The sequence below is a fragment of the Carassius auratus genome, chromosome 9 (genome assembly GCF_003368295.1).
Source record: "Carassius auratus strain Wakin chromosome 9, ASM336829v1, whole genome shotgun sequence".
NCBI classification, from domain to species: Eukaryota; Metazoa; Chordata; class Actinopteri; order Cypriniformes; family Cyprinidae; genus Carassius; species Carassius auratus.
Window position 1 is genome coordinate 36667776 of NC_039251.1, and position 13570 is coordinate 36681345.

Consider the following 13570-nt stretch of genomic DNA (forward strand, 5'->3'; position numbering starts at 1 on the left):
ACGATAGAATGGGGTTATCGTCTGCAGTTTGCTGTAGAACGTTCATTTCTCAACCGTGTGTTAATGTCAACAGCAGAAGGGGAGTCAGCTCAGATTTTAGAGGAGGAAATAACCTTTCTATTGAGCAAAAGAGTAATTTGGGTGGTGCCGCTGGAGGGCAGCCAGCACGGTTTTTACTCCCGGTACTTTGTAATTTCCAAAAGAGGCGGGGATCTCCTTCCCATCTTGGACTTATGGAACCTCAACAAATACTTCAGAAAATACAATTCAAAATGCTCACATTAAAAACATTATACAATGTTTTTCGTCCCAGAGATCTGAAGGACACTGACTTTTGCATTTATCCGGCGCACAGAGTCTGATCATACCAACTCTAAAAAGAGTAAGAGAAGAGTAAGTTGTGGCTGACGGAGATAACACAGCCCCTGCGCGATCAGCCCTGGCCTCTCCCGTTGTGCAGAGACCTCCTCTCACAAACTCACGGAGAAATTTTTCACCTGGCACTGGAGAAAGTGGCTCTTTGGGCCTGGCCTGTGAGAAGTTGAATTTAAGTGTTACGGGTTTGCCTCCAAGGGTGATTTCAACAATTCAAAATGCGAGAGCGGCTTCGACGCGCTCTGTATACCTTTTCCATGTTTAGTAGCAGAGGTGTTGTGTTTTCCGCAAGAACTTTAAAATAAGGGGAGAGCCTTCTCTACCATTAATCGAGTCAACTTTCGCCTGCTGACAGTTGGATTTACTGGCTCTTCATAGCCCCCCTTTTTCCTCGTTGAAAGATGAGTGGCTTCATTTTTTGTGCCCTGTCCATGTGTTGTGTCACCACGTGGACAGGATGAAGGGATTACATTTACATTTATTCATTTAGCAGACGCTTTTATCCAAAGTGACTTACAGATGAGGACAGTGGAAGCAATCAAAAACAACAAAAGGAGCAATGATATATAAGTGCAATAACAAGTTTCAGTTAGGTTAACACAATACACCTAGCATGGGATTTTATATAATAATTTAAATAATATAATATAAAGAAAACAGAATAGAGCAAGCTAGTGTTAGAGGTCTTTACACACAATCAGCCTTCCGTATTGAGTTGGGGAGGTCATTCCACCAGGAGGGAACATTTAATTTAAAAGTCCGTAAAAGTGACTTTGTGCTTCTTTGGGATGGCACAATCAAGCAACGTTCACTTGCAGAACGCAAGCTTCTAGAGGGTACATAAGTCTGTTACCCAAAGTAACAAATTTAGGTAAATGGGTGCAGAGCCAGTGGTAGTTTTGTAGGCAAACATCAATGCCTTGAATTTTATGCGAGCAGCTATTGGAAGCCAGTGCAAATTGATAAACAGAGGTGTGACATGTATTCTTTTTGGCTCATTAAAAATTAATCTTGCTGCCGCGTTCTGAATTAATTGTAAAGGTTTGATAGAATTGGCTGGAAGACCTGCCAAGAGGGCATTGCAATAGTCCAGCCTGGACAGAACAAGAGCTTGAACAAGGAGTTGTGCAGCATGTTCCGAAAGAGAGGGCTTGATCTTCTTGGTGTTGAATAAAGCAAATCTGCAGGATCGGACAGTTTTAGCAATGTGGTCTGAAAAAGTCAGCTGATCATCAATCATAACTCCAAGGCTTCTAGCTGTTTTAGAAGGAGTTATGATTGATGTGCCTAACTTGATGATGGAATTGTGATGGAACGATGGGTTTGCTGGAATCACAAGCAGTTCTGTCTTGGCAAGGTGTAGTTGAAGGTGATGGTCCATCATCCAGGAAGAAATGTCTGTTAGACAAGCTGAGATGCGAATAGCTACTGTCGGATCATCAGGATGGAATGAGAGGTAGAGTTGAGTGTCATCAGCATAGCAGTGGTATGAAAAGCCATGTTTCTGAATGACAGAACCTAATGATGCCATGTAGACAGAGAAGAGAAGGGGTCCAAGAACTGAGCCCTGAGGCACCCCAGTAGTTAGATGTTGTGACTTGGACACCTCGCGTCTCCAAGATACTTTGAAGGACCTATCTGATATGTAAGACTCAAACCATTGAAGTGTGGTTCTTGAGATTCCTTTTGCCAGTAGGGTTGATAGGAGGATCTGGTGGTTAACCGTGTCAAAAGCAGCGGACAGATCGAGCAGGATAAGTACTGAAGATTTGGATTCCGCTCTTGCCAGTCTTAGAGCTTCAACAACTGAGAGCAAGGCAGTCTCAGTTGAATGTCCACTTCTGAAGCCAGATTGGTTGCTGTCAAGGAGGTTGTTTTGTGTGAAAAATGTAGAGACTTGGTTGAACACAGTTCGTTCAAGTGTTTTTGCAATGAAAGGAAGAATGGAAACTGGTTTGTAGTTCTCTAAAAGAGATGGATTGAGGTTGGGTTTCTTAAGTAGTGGAGTTATACGTGCCTGTCTAAATGATGAGTGAAAAACACCTGTAAGAGCCATATGTTATTCATTTTATTTGTTTTTTATATAGATGTGGAATAAATAAGTAATTGTGTGTTAAGAATTGTAAAATAATTATAAAAGTAAATAATTGAATATGTGCATTATATTTCATATTGACAATGATGTCATTTCCGGCCAGGGCCGTTAGTTTTTTTTTTTTGTGATGCAATATTGAAGCGAAACAGTTTTTTGACCGTGTAACATTTTTCCAGTTAATTTTGTTATTAAACTTTGCCTAAAGAAAGTTTCTGGACTACGGAATGTTATTCGAGTTCAAATCACGCTTACACATGAGGAAGAAGCAAGAAGGATATAAATTTGACGGATTGCAATCACAACACCAGTGTGGAGTGATGTGTTGATGATGTGAGTGAGTGCAGGTACAACTGCAGGAGAAATGGCTTGAAGGAGATGAGATGGAATAGGATCAAGTGGACAAGTTGTAGGGTGATTAGAAAGGATGAGTTTTGAGACTTCTGCCTCAGAGAGTGAAGAGAAGGATGTAAATGAGTGTAATTTTGAGGGTGATATGAGCTTGACTGATTGTGGTGTGGAAAATTGTGCAGTAATGTGTTTAATTTTATTAATGAAAAACGTTGAAAGTCGTCAGCTATTAGAGATGAAGCAGGAGGGGGAGGAGGAGGACAAAGAAGTGAGGAAAATGTTTTAAAAAGCATGCAAGAGTTAGACGAATTGTTAATTTTTGTTATGGTAGTATGTCATTTTAGCAGTGGAGACATTAGCAGAGAAAAAAAGAAAGGAGTGACTGATACATATTAAGGTGAGTAGTATTTCTGGATTTGCGCCACACCCTTTCAGCAGCTCTAAGCTTAGAACGGTGTTCGCGTAGAACATCAGATAACCAAGGGGCAGAAGGGGTGTTACGGGCTGGCCTGGAAGATAAGGGGCAAACAGTGTCTAAACAAGATGTAAGAGTGGAGCAGAAAGTATCAGTAGCACTGTTAGCATCCAAAGAAGCAAACAGTATAGGGGAAGGAAGTGAAGATGAAACCATTGCAGAAAGCCTGGAGGGTGAAAGTGTGCGTAGGTTATGTCGAAAGATGACAATGGGAGGGGTAAGTGAAGTGTCAGGGACCATGTTGAGGTTAAGAGTGAGGAGGAAGTGATCCGACATGTGCAATGGAATAACCAGAACATGATCAGTAGAGCAGTGTCGTGTATAAATAAGGTCCAGTTGGTTCCATGATTTGAAAAGTAGTAGTAGTTGACACTCGGTTGAGATCAAAAGAGGCAAGCAGAGTGTGGAAATCAGCATACAGAGGTTTATCTAGATGGATGTTGAAATCTCCAAGCATAACTAGGGGAGTACCATCCTCAGGAAAGGTTGAGAGCAACACATCTAATTCATCCATAAAGTTACCCAGTGGTCCTGGGGGTCGATAGACAACTACAAAATGTATTTTAAAAGGGTAGGTAACAGTAACTGAATGAGATTCAAAGGATCTGTTGATACCCAAAGATGGTAAAGGATTAAATTTCAAATCATTAGAGATTAGCAGACCAGTACCTCCACCTCTTCCAGTCAAACAGGGGGAGTGGGAAAATGAGAAATTATTGGAGAGTGTCGCAGGTGTAGCAGTGTCCTCTGGTTGGGTCCAAGTCTCTGTCAGGGCCATTAGATTAAGCTTTGAATGACTAATAATAGAAGTAATTAAATCGCTTTGTTTACAGCAGACTGGCAATTCCAGAGACCAATAGAAAAAGAAAGTAGTTTATTAGCAGATATAGGCAGTTTGGAAGTGTGCAGGTTGTTAAGATTGCTCTGTCTACATTGTGTGATGTGTGGTTTGCGAGTGGTAGTGATAGTAGGGATCTGGAAACACATAGTAAGATTTGGTTATAAACAAAAACAACTGAAACAGAAATGAAAAAAGAGAAAGAAAAAGAGATTAATCAAAACAATACTTATATTCCCTGCCGGTGTCCCTGTCCGGTGGAGTCGCACGGTAGAGTCAATGGTCTTTACACTCTTCGGTCTTCATAAGAGGAGGGCTTAACTGGAGGGCTATATATACTATAGCGGTATACTAATCTTTTTTAAACCCGACAAAACGGAAATTTAATTCAGCTGAACACACTTTACTGTTTATCACAACAAAGGTCTAAGCAAGCGCACAACACTTACAATGTATGCGATAGAGTACGAGACCAAACGCAGCACGTCTCAACACAGTAAACAAACAAGTGTTTCCTAGCAATGACAACTGCGCTAAGTTGGGCTTCGCCACACTTTTGTCAGGTTTTATAGGCTGGATGTTACAGAGCCTTCATTAGCTTATTCCATCCTTGTAAAAAAAAAAATACAATAAAAAAACACTTGTTCAGATGTTGTTTTTATTTCACATGTCCCCATCCTATTCTGTGAATAATACATGGAGGCCTCATGTTACTGTTTGCACACATTACTGAATTGGTTGGCATGCCTGCTTCGGACTGCATATCTGAAGTACTGGAGTCTATATCCCATAGTGAGATTACCGAACAAATGTTTGAAAGAGAACTTTAGGTTACTCACGTAACCCCCCGGTTCTCTAATAACATGAGTGAGGTATCTCACCACACTTCCCTCCTTGCAAGTAGCACGGGAAAGAGATATGCTGAGAATGAGGTGCGGACCATTATACAGTGCGGTATATATTGGGAAGGCGGGACTCCCTCATCACCGTCGTGATTGGTCTGTCAACCAACAGACGTGGTGTAATTGGTGCTTCTAGGATTGATCACGCCTGAGACAATTCCCATAGTGAGATACCTCACTCGTTATCACAGAACTGGGGTTACGTGAGTAACCTAAAGTTAACTGTTTTTGTAAATAAACTATTTATTTATCCTTTTTTTTTTTCTCTTTAATGAAGCCTCATCATACGACGGCACTGGAATCCAGTGGAAAGACAACTTTGAATCTGCATTCACAGAATTATGTGAAATTGGAAGGTATAGTCTTTTTATGTTACTTTTCTTTATCCTGTCAGTAACAAATTCCGCTGACTCATGTTTTCTGTTTTAGGGGTCGTTTCTCAGTGGTGAGGAAGTGTCTCAGTAAAGCCAGTAAGAAGGAGGTTGCTGTGAAGTTTGTCAATAAGAAGATGCAGAAGAAAGAGCAGGTGGGCCATGAGGCCGATATCCTGCGTCACGTCCAGCATCCGCAGCTGGTGGCACTGATTGATACCTATGAGTCTCCCATGGCCTACATGCTGGTTCTTGAGCTGTGAGTAAATCCATTTAAAAAGCAAAGACACTTCCATTGACCACCCATTTCTCATTACACAATTATGGGACTAGATGGTGGCAGCGCATCATGGCACAATTCCAGGGGCCCTGATTAGAGAGAGGGCACGATATGGGATTATCCTATGCCTTGATGAACAAAATGAAGAAGGATCATAAAAATCGTGCTTTCTGCAATAATCTAAAAGCCAACAGGGAAAAAAAGCCTATGGACATTTTTGCTAAAGTAACCAGGAAGATGCTCGCTCCCAGAATGACCTACAAAATGATGTTATCCCTGCAGAATTGTATAGATGGCAGTAGAGCTCTAAGATTCAACTTATATTTAATCTATTTATTAAATATTCAGTAAAAAAATAAAATTCCCAATGAGATTTTTGTCTGTTAGTATGAAATGGGATGAACATTCTTGTGGAACACCAATCTCTTTTTCTGCAAACAAACAAACTCAAGCGGAATTTAATTTTAAGAATGACTTGCAATGATATGATCATATTTATGTGTGTTCAGGGTTGAGGATGGGCGTCTGCTGGACTATCTGGTGGCTCACGATGAGTTGATGGAGGAGAAGGTGGCATTCTTCATTAAAGACACTCTGGAAGCTCTTCAGCACCTGCACACATGCAGGGTAGCTCACCTGGACCTCAAGGTAAAACATCATACCACCACATCAGCATGCAAAATAAAATAACAGCTTATTTAGTAAAAAAAGTAATCATTTAGCAGATGCTTGTCCAAATCAACCCACTCAGAAAACCTTATCAACTGCATAGCAATGCTCTAGCAGCCAACATTATGTGTAGCAACCATGCAGCAGTGTTCTAAAACCCTATTGTAAATAAAACCTAATAACCTTAGTGCAATACTCCAGCATACTAAGGTCCTAGCAACATCTTAGAAACTTAGAAACACCCCTGCAGGCTAAATACCTAAATAAAACCAAAGACTGTATACACCAAGATGTGTAAAAGAGGCCAGCTGGTAAGAGCTGTGCATGGGGAGTAGAATGGTAGAGGTTACACTGGTGCCGTGACCCGGATGGGAGTGATATTTAGGGGGGGTGAGTGTTACGGAGGCCAGCTGGTAAGAGCTGTGAATGGGGAGCAGAACCATAGGGGTTACATTAGTGTTGTCACCTAACCCTAACCCTAACCCTAATGTGGCTAAACTTCACTCTCCTGGTTTCAAGAGGCACCCTAGCAAATGACTATGGGTCTTTAGCATCCTTGTTAGCCCACCTGCCATGCCAGAAACACAGGTTCTGAGACAGCAAGACACAATTTGACGGCTCTAACATAGGTATCCTGAGACTGGTGCTTGGCACTGCACATGTGCATTGGCTGGACCAACCTAAAAAATGTGTTTTTGAAATGTTATTTGAGTGTAAGAAATAGCAGTTAAACGATAGTTAATATCAGATTTCATTACTGATTTGAAATATGATATTGAAATGTAGGACGTTTATGAGATTTCTGTATTTCTCCATTCAAGTAGATAGGAGTTGGTCTTACATGTTTAAAATACAGTAGCTTTCTTTGTAAAGGACTTTGATAAAAACCCATCAACCACTCAGCAATGTGCTAAAAGCACTCAGAACACTTTAATAACCGCATAGCCTGCAACACCCTGGCAAACATCCACATTACTAGCATTTTAAGTTTTGTACAAACAAACATGCACACACTACACTCTTAAAAATAATTTATTGGCATCAGTGGTTTCACAAAGAACCTTTTCCATCCATGGAAACTTCCCATTCCACAAAAGGTTCTTTATAGTGGAAAAAGGTTCTTTAGATTATTAAAATGTTTTTCAAACTCAGAAAAAAATGGTTCTTTTAATAAATGTTACATGAAAGTTTTTTTTTTAGAAGAAACAAAACTGGTTCTTCTATGGGTGTTAAGTTGGTGAGCAATAAAGAAGAGTTTTGACACCTTGTGTCTTGAGTTTTCAACTCTTTCTCATTCTTCAGCCTGAAAATCTGTTGGTGGACCTCCATGTGCCGGTGCCCTGCGTGAAGCTCTCAGATCTGGGGGATGCTGTACAGGTTTCGAGTCACCGCTACGTGCATCTCCTCCTGGGGAACCCTGAGTTTGCCGCTCCAGAGCTCATCCAGGGCACCCCGGTGTCCCTGTCCACAGATGTGTGGAGTGTAGGGGTGCTGGCCTACGTCATGCTCAGTGGAGTCTCCCCATTCCTGGACGAGAGTCTGGAGGAGACCTGCGTCAACATCTGCAGGCTGGACTTCTGCTTTCCTGACGAGTATTTCAGTGACATTAGCCAGGCCGCTAAAGACTTCATTGTGTCCACGCTTCACCAGGACCCCAGGAAGAGGCCGAGCTCAGCCACATGTCTGCAACACCCATGGGTCAGCGCTCATAGTGGAGATTACTCCAAAACACCACTGGACACAGTCAGACTCGCTGCATTTATAGACCGACGCAAACAGCTACATGATATCAGACCTGTGACAAACGTTAAAGGACTGGTCAGCAGCAGTATGGGACACACCTTATGAGAGGAGAACATGGGCTGGAGGAAAGAGATCCTAGCATGTTACATGCTTTGTCAACAATAGATATCATTTACATTATATATCATATCATTAGGAATGTGCACTAACTGTACACAGTGTTTCCTGTACCGTTTATTGGCCTGCTCCATTATGACTTGTGGCCCGGGGAGTTAATAGATTCAGAAAATACAAGTAAACTGGAATTGTGGGAATTGCAGTAGTTGCAGAGCTAGGAGTAGTAACATCACTGGATGTCATATTAAAGATTAGGGTGGTGTGTTTTAGTGCTTTCAGAGTCCTAAACAGACCAGTAGTTGGGTGTTGTTGTACATTCAGTTGTATTGCGAGGTTTTAAAGGAAAAGTTTGACCAAAAATGAGAATTCTGTCATCACTTACTCGTGCTGTTCCAGATTCATAAGAAATGCTAAAACAAAACAAGTTTGAATCTTTCCATTCAATGAAAGTAAACCAAAAATTTCATTTATGTTCACATATATTCAAATATGGCACATCAGGTTTGATTTCTATGATTCTGAATGGCTTTGGTTGTCTCATTTATCATAACCAACTGCAACATGCCAGTTTTTTAGAGATCCAATGGGAAGAGAGCAGTCAATTCCTCAATTTTATGAGCCTTTTAGCTCATATTTGGAGCTGAGTATACATCATTACTCATTTAATTTCTAATTCAAACATGGGTTTTGAGCGACATGAGTAAATGAATGATGATTCAATGTAATACAATGTGGTTGACGATTGGATGTGAAAAGAAATGTTGTGATCCTACATCTGGCAGCAGATATATTTTTCACAGGATCATTAAGATAATTTAAAGAATGTAGAATATTTGACAGGTAGGAATTATTGTACAAATACCTGCATGTAGAAATAATGGATCGTCCACCATTTAACCTGTAATGTATTCAGTTTTCATAGTATGGGGTCATGAGTATCATCATTGTCATTAGGCATAATGAGGAATTTGAATGTTTTACAATAGAAAAATATAAATTGAATAGAATGTTGTTGTCTTGAAATGACAGACTAAAGTTATTACAGTTCATCGCCTATTTTAAAAGTCTGCAGTCAAGATTTTTAAACCTTTTTTATTTAATTTTTTTATTTTTTTGCAAGGTCTGTTTTGCTCACAAAAAATATTGTGGATTATTAATGTTCAATATAACTGTTTACTGTAAACAGTTCTTCTTGCTAGCAATGATGTAGAAAACTTGTTGTACTTTTATTTCCAAGACCCATTAATAGACTTTTCTATCACTTTGATTAATTTAATGCATCCTCAATTAATAAAATGATTGATTAGTTTAAACGATAAGAAAACTCTTACTCAAACAACTTTTTAAATCTTCATTTAATAATTTATAAAATACCCACACGATGACCAGGAATAAGCCCCTAAAGCCTTAATAACGATTTCTTGTTTAATTTATTATTTCTAAACACATTGATGTATTGTAGAAATGTGCAGATATGCCATGTGTAATGTGTTCATGTGCGACTGTATAATTGTTCTGTATGTTGAATGTGCCGTCGGAGGTGTAATATGTTAAACTGACACTGCAGCCATGTTTCAGCTTTGACAGGCCAGACGCACATAGTTCAAAAAGGAAGCCTAATAGACCGGTTTAGTGAGTACAGTGAGTTATTACACATAATGACAGTTCAGCATGACGCACCTGTGAATACTGCATTGGGACAATCGTTACATCTCATGTTTAACCTCATCAGCTCCTGCTGTATACAGCTTCTGCTCTGCATTAATAACACCTCCATAATATTTGGCCCTAGCTTCATTTCACCACATTTAAAACAACCAACATCAAACTATCCCAAACGTGATTCAGTTTCTATTTTAACAGTAGTTGTCATCCAAACTAGAAAAACATCTCAGGAGATCTCTGAAAAATAAAGCCAGATCTGCTCTTTACATCTTTACTTCACGCATATACCCCTGCAATAGGATTGTATAGAAGCCTGTGTGTAAATTGTGCAAACAAAACAGAAATATTGTTTTTCTTGATTCATATGGGCTGTTTGTTTGTTACTGAATGTTTAATAAACTGTGCTTTGTTTTTAGAAAAGGTTTTCTTGATGTTGTTTATCTAGAGGTGGTTTTATAAATGCTAGCGAGCATTCTTATCTTAGTATGCTATTTTAATATATTATAAATGTTAATATTACATCCTCGTTCCACAAAATGAAAGTACAAAAGCATATTTACATTTATCTTTGTGGTTCATAACCCAATTCAATTCTAATTATTGTAATTTTTTTGGAAAAGAAAAGGTTTACATTTTGTTAAAATTGCTTTCCTTGATCTGGAATCTGTATTACACTAAATTAGCATGTGATGAGTTCATTTCACTTCATGATTTCATATGTGTGTGCATTTTGTAAGATGTTAACTTTCTAGAATGGTAGCTACAAGCAATAAATGCATTTAGTAATATTATCATTCAAGTATTATTATTATTCCCATGGTGGTTTCTGATCACTTTGGCACCCTAAGAAACATCCCAGTGTCTGTCAGGCTCCCAAAATCCACTGTGGAAAAGTGTCCTTAAGTGAAAGTCAAACTAGACAGAATGGTGAGGTGTGGCATAATTGAAGAAATTATGGAAGGAACAGAATTGTGTTCATCAATGATGGCCAGTTGTGAAAAAAAAAAAAAAAAATAATAAGGAGGTTTGTAAACAATCCTTAAAGATGGTCCTGAAGACACTCTAATGCTGGACTGAAGTATAATGATGAAACATGTCTGCTAAGACAAACACAGATTCAGTTTCTGGGGCATGGCAGAGGTTGAAGCTATAATGAATATTCAGTCTCTACAAAATGTAACTGAAGTAAAGAAGTGATGATGGTTATAGATCATTATCTAGGAAGATTTCTTCCTGGTTTGGCTAAGACAACCCAGAAGCTCAATGATTTCCTGTGCAAAACTCCACAGCCCTAACAAATTTATTTTCAACCCTGGTACAGTCTGGAAAGGGTTCCTCTTCCAACATCTAGATGGATGATTGTGACCCATAGCTTACTGTTCATGTCACTTAAACAAGATACACTCAGACTGAAAAGGTACGTCTCAGCATAGTTTGAGAGGGTGCAAGGTTCTCCAAATACCTTTGTCATTTATATAAACCACAAGCTGTTGATTCCACTCAGCACTGGTTTCACATAGTACAATTTTCAATTTTCTCTTATTGGTGTTGAACAGACTCCAGACTCAAGCTGCTCTCTGCCTGCCACCCACTTGGACACCCTAATAATAACCTCCATTGCCATGGTAAATGCAAGTAGGCAGATAGTGCCTTCTGCCATTATGCCCATCTCAAGATGTCACCATGGGGCGGTAAAATCTGGCCATAGTAGTGGCAAAGAAGCTCCATTCAAGGGATGGTAAAAGTCTTTAAAGGGGCCACTCTATATTTTCCCAAGTTAAAGGCATTTGTTCTTGACAGTGTATATTGCATAATAGTACACACGTCACATTTCCATAGCATCCTCGCTCACATCTAAAAAATGGTGCAATTGTGTAGTGGTAATATCTCCAGCAAAGCTATAAAGACTGCTGACTTCTGGAAATGACCAGAGCAGGGGTGTGGAGGATTGGCAAGCTAAAGCTCATTCTCTGTGAGGAGAAGTCCAGCATTGATTGCTGTGGACAGTTACATTATAAGACATCCCCAGGGTCAGATGAGGATGATCGACCCAAAGGACAGACCAGACCACTATTATCACAAACCATGATGGATAATCAACTATGGAACAGCCAAACAATGTATTTTGGGTCTGTGAATGTGGCAAGATGTATAAAAAAAAAAAAAAAAAAAAAAAGAGAGGGTTTCAAGATACTCCAGACAAGCTGAAGCATTCACAAACCTACAAGTAATTTGCAAATGTGCAAGGCAACCTGGTGAGATGGAATAGAGGCCAAGGCATGAGTCAAGCCAGTCTTCAGAAACTCAAGGCAAATGACGGATCTTTTGAAATCAGTTTATTTCAGCATTTAATATTCCCTGATCTATAAATTCCATGATCCATGAATATTCCAAATATATTTTACAATAACCACAAATATTAATATTTAATTTTTTTCTAGGTTTTTTGTTACTATATCAAGTTGAAAAATTGAAATAATCTAGAAAATGAATACAGGTCAAAACAGGTGTGATTTGTGGAAGTCAAAAACAACATATTTAAAGATCTGGAATAATAAATGATAGAAAAAAAAAAAAAAAAAAAATCAGAGATTTAGCAAAGAAAAACTCACCCATAACTGAAATAACATGAAAATGGATTTGGGCCATATACAATATAGAGTTTGGGTGGAGTCAAACATAAATGACAACATATTTTAAGAGACAAGTTCTTTAAGCATTTAGTCTGTTTTGATAGAGCCAGCAGTGCTTTAAATAAAACATAGTATATTTTTAAACCGTTAAAGGATCAACTATATCGAATGGTTTCAGATTCACCATTGCTTTGTGACTGTTTCGCTTTGTCTGGAACGACTGTATACAATGCTTATTTGAAATGCCAATTTTCATATACAGCCTACACGTGATTGCAGTTGGGAATTTGCCAATTTAATACTTTAACTGAGCCAATCTAATGACATTTCGAGCATAATTAGAAAACAGAATCAAACATATGGAAATTTGATTTATGCACAAATGCAGCAAAAACTCCAGTACAATCGGTAGATATTTAAACACTCATAACCGACCTTACCTGAATTCAGAGGGGGACATGGCACCCCATCTGATATAGTCGAAACACATTAACCAAACAATAAATGCATATTTATATCTGTGCTCTGAGGAGCATCAGAGGTTTACATTTACAATGTGTTGTAAATTTTCAGCGTTGAGCAGAGTAGCCAATCACAGACTGTGTTGATTTCTTGAACACAAAGGCCAATCAGACGTGTTTAGGTTAGAATCCACTCTAGGTTTTGTTCTCTCAGCTCCAAAATAGGCTTAATTTTGTTTGTGGTGATAAATAGATATAACTTAGGCTACATTTTTTTCTATGACATTGGTAAGGTTTGTGCAATCTTCTACAAAATAAGATGAATGATGCCTAACATTAGTGGACAAACTTTTTTGTTGAGTCATAAAGACTTGTTTACTAGTAAATATATTCGTCTAAAATAGGCTCAGAAACCAGCGTGCTTGTTTCAGATAACCAAATCTCACCCAACCACCTGACCTGACCCACCCCACTGTATAAATCAAACCACAAAACCTCGCGAGAAAAACACGAACTACACAAAGTAGTCTTACAAAACCTCGCGAGAAAGACTCTAAACACTCTAACACACACAAAAAATGACATTCCTCGAAGGCGC

At 39.0% G+C, this 13570-nt stretch overlaps 1 protein-coding gene across 4 annotated transcripts in view; it reads left to right on the plus strand.

Moving 5' to 3' along the window:
* Positions 1-10301, plus strand: part of LOC113109162 (kalirin-like) — a 200650-nt gene extending 190349 nt beyond the window's left edge. For all 4 annotated transcript variants that reach the window (XM_026272756.1, XM_026272757.1, XM_026272758.1 and 1 more), the window contains 4 exons: positions 5311-5389; positions 5463-5663; positions 6194-6332; positions 7656-10301. In XM_026272756.1, the coding sequence (XP_026128541.1) occupies positions 5311-5389; positions 5463-5663; positions 6194-6332; positions 7656-8201 (965 nt within the window). In that variant the 3' untranslated portion in view covers positions 8202-10301. The remainder of the gene's footprint in view (positions 1-5310; positions 5390-5462; positions 5664-6193; positions 6333-7655) is intronic.
* Positions 10302-13570: the final 3269 nt, after the last annotated feature.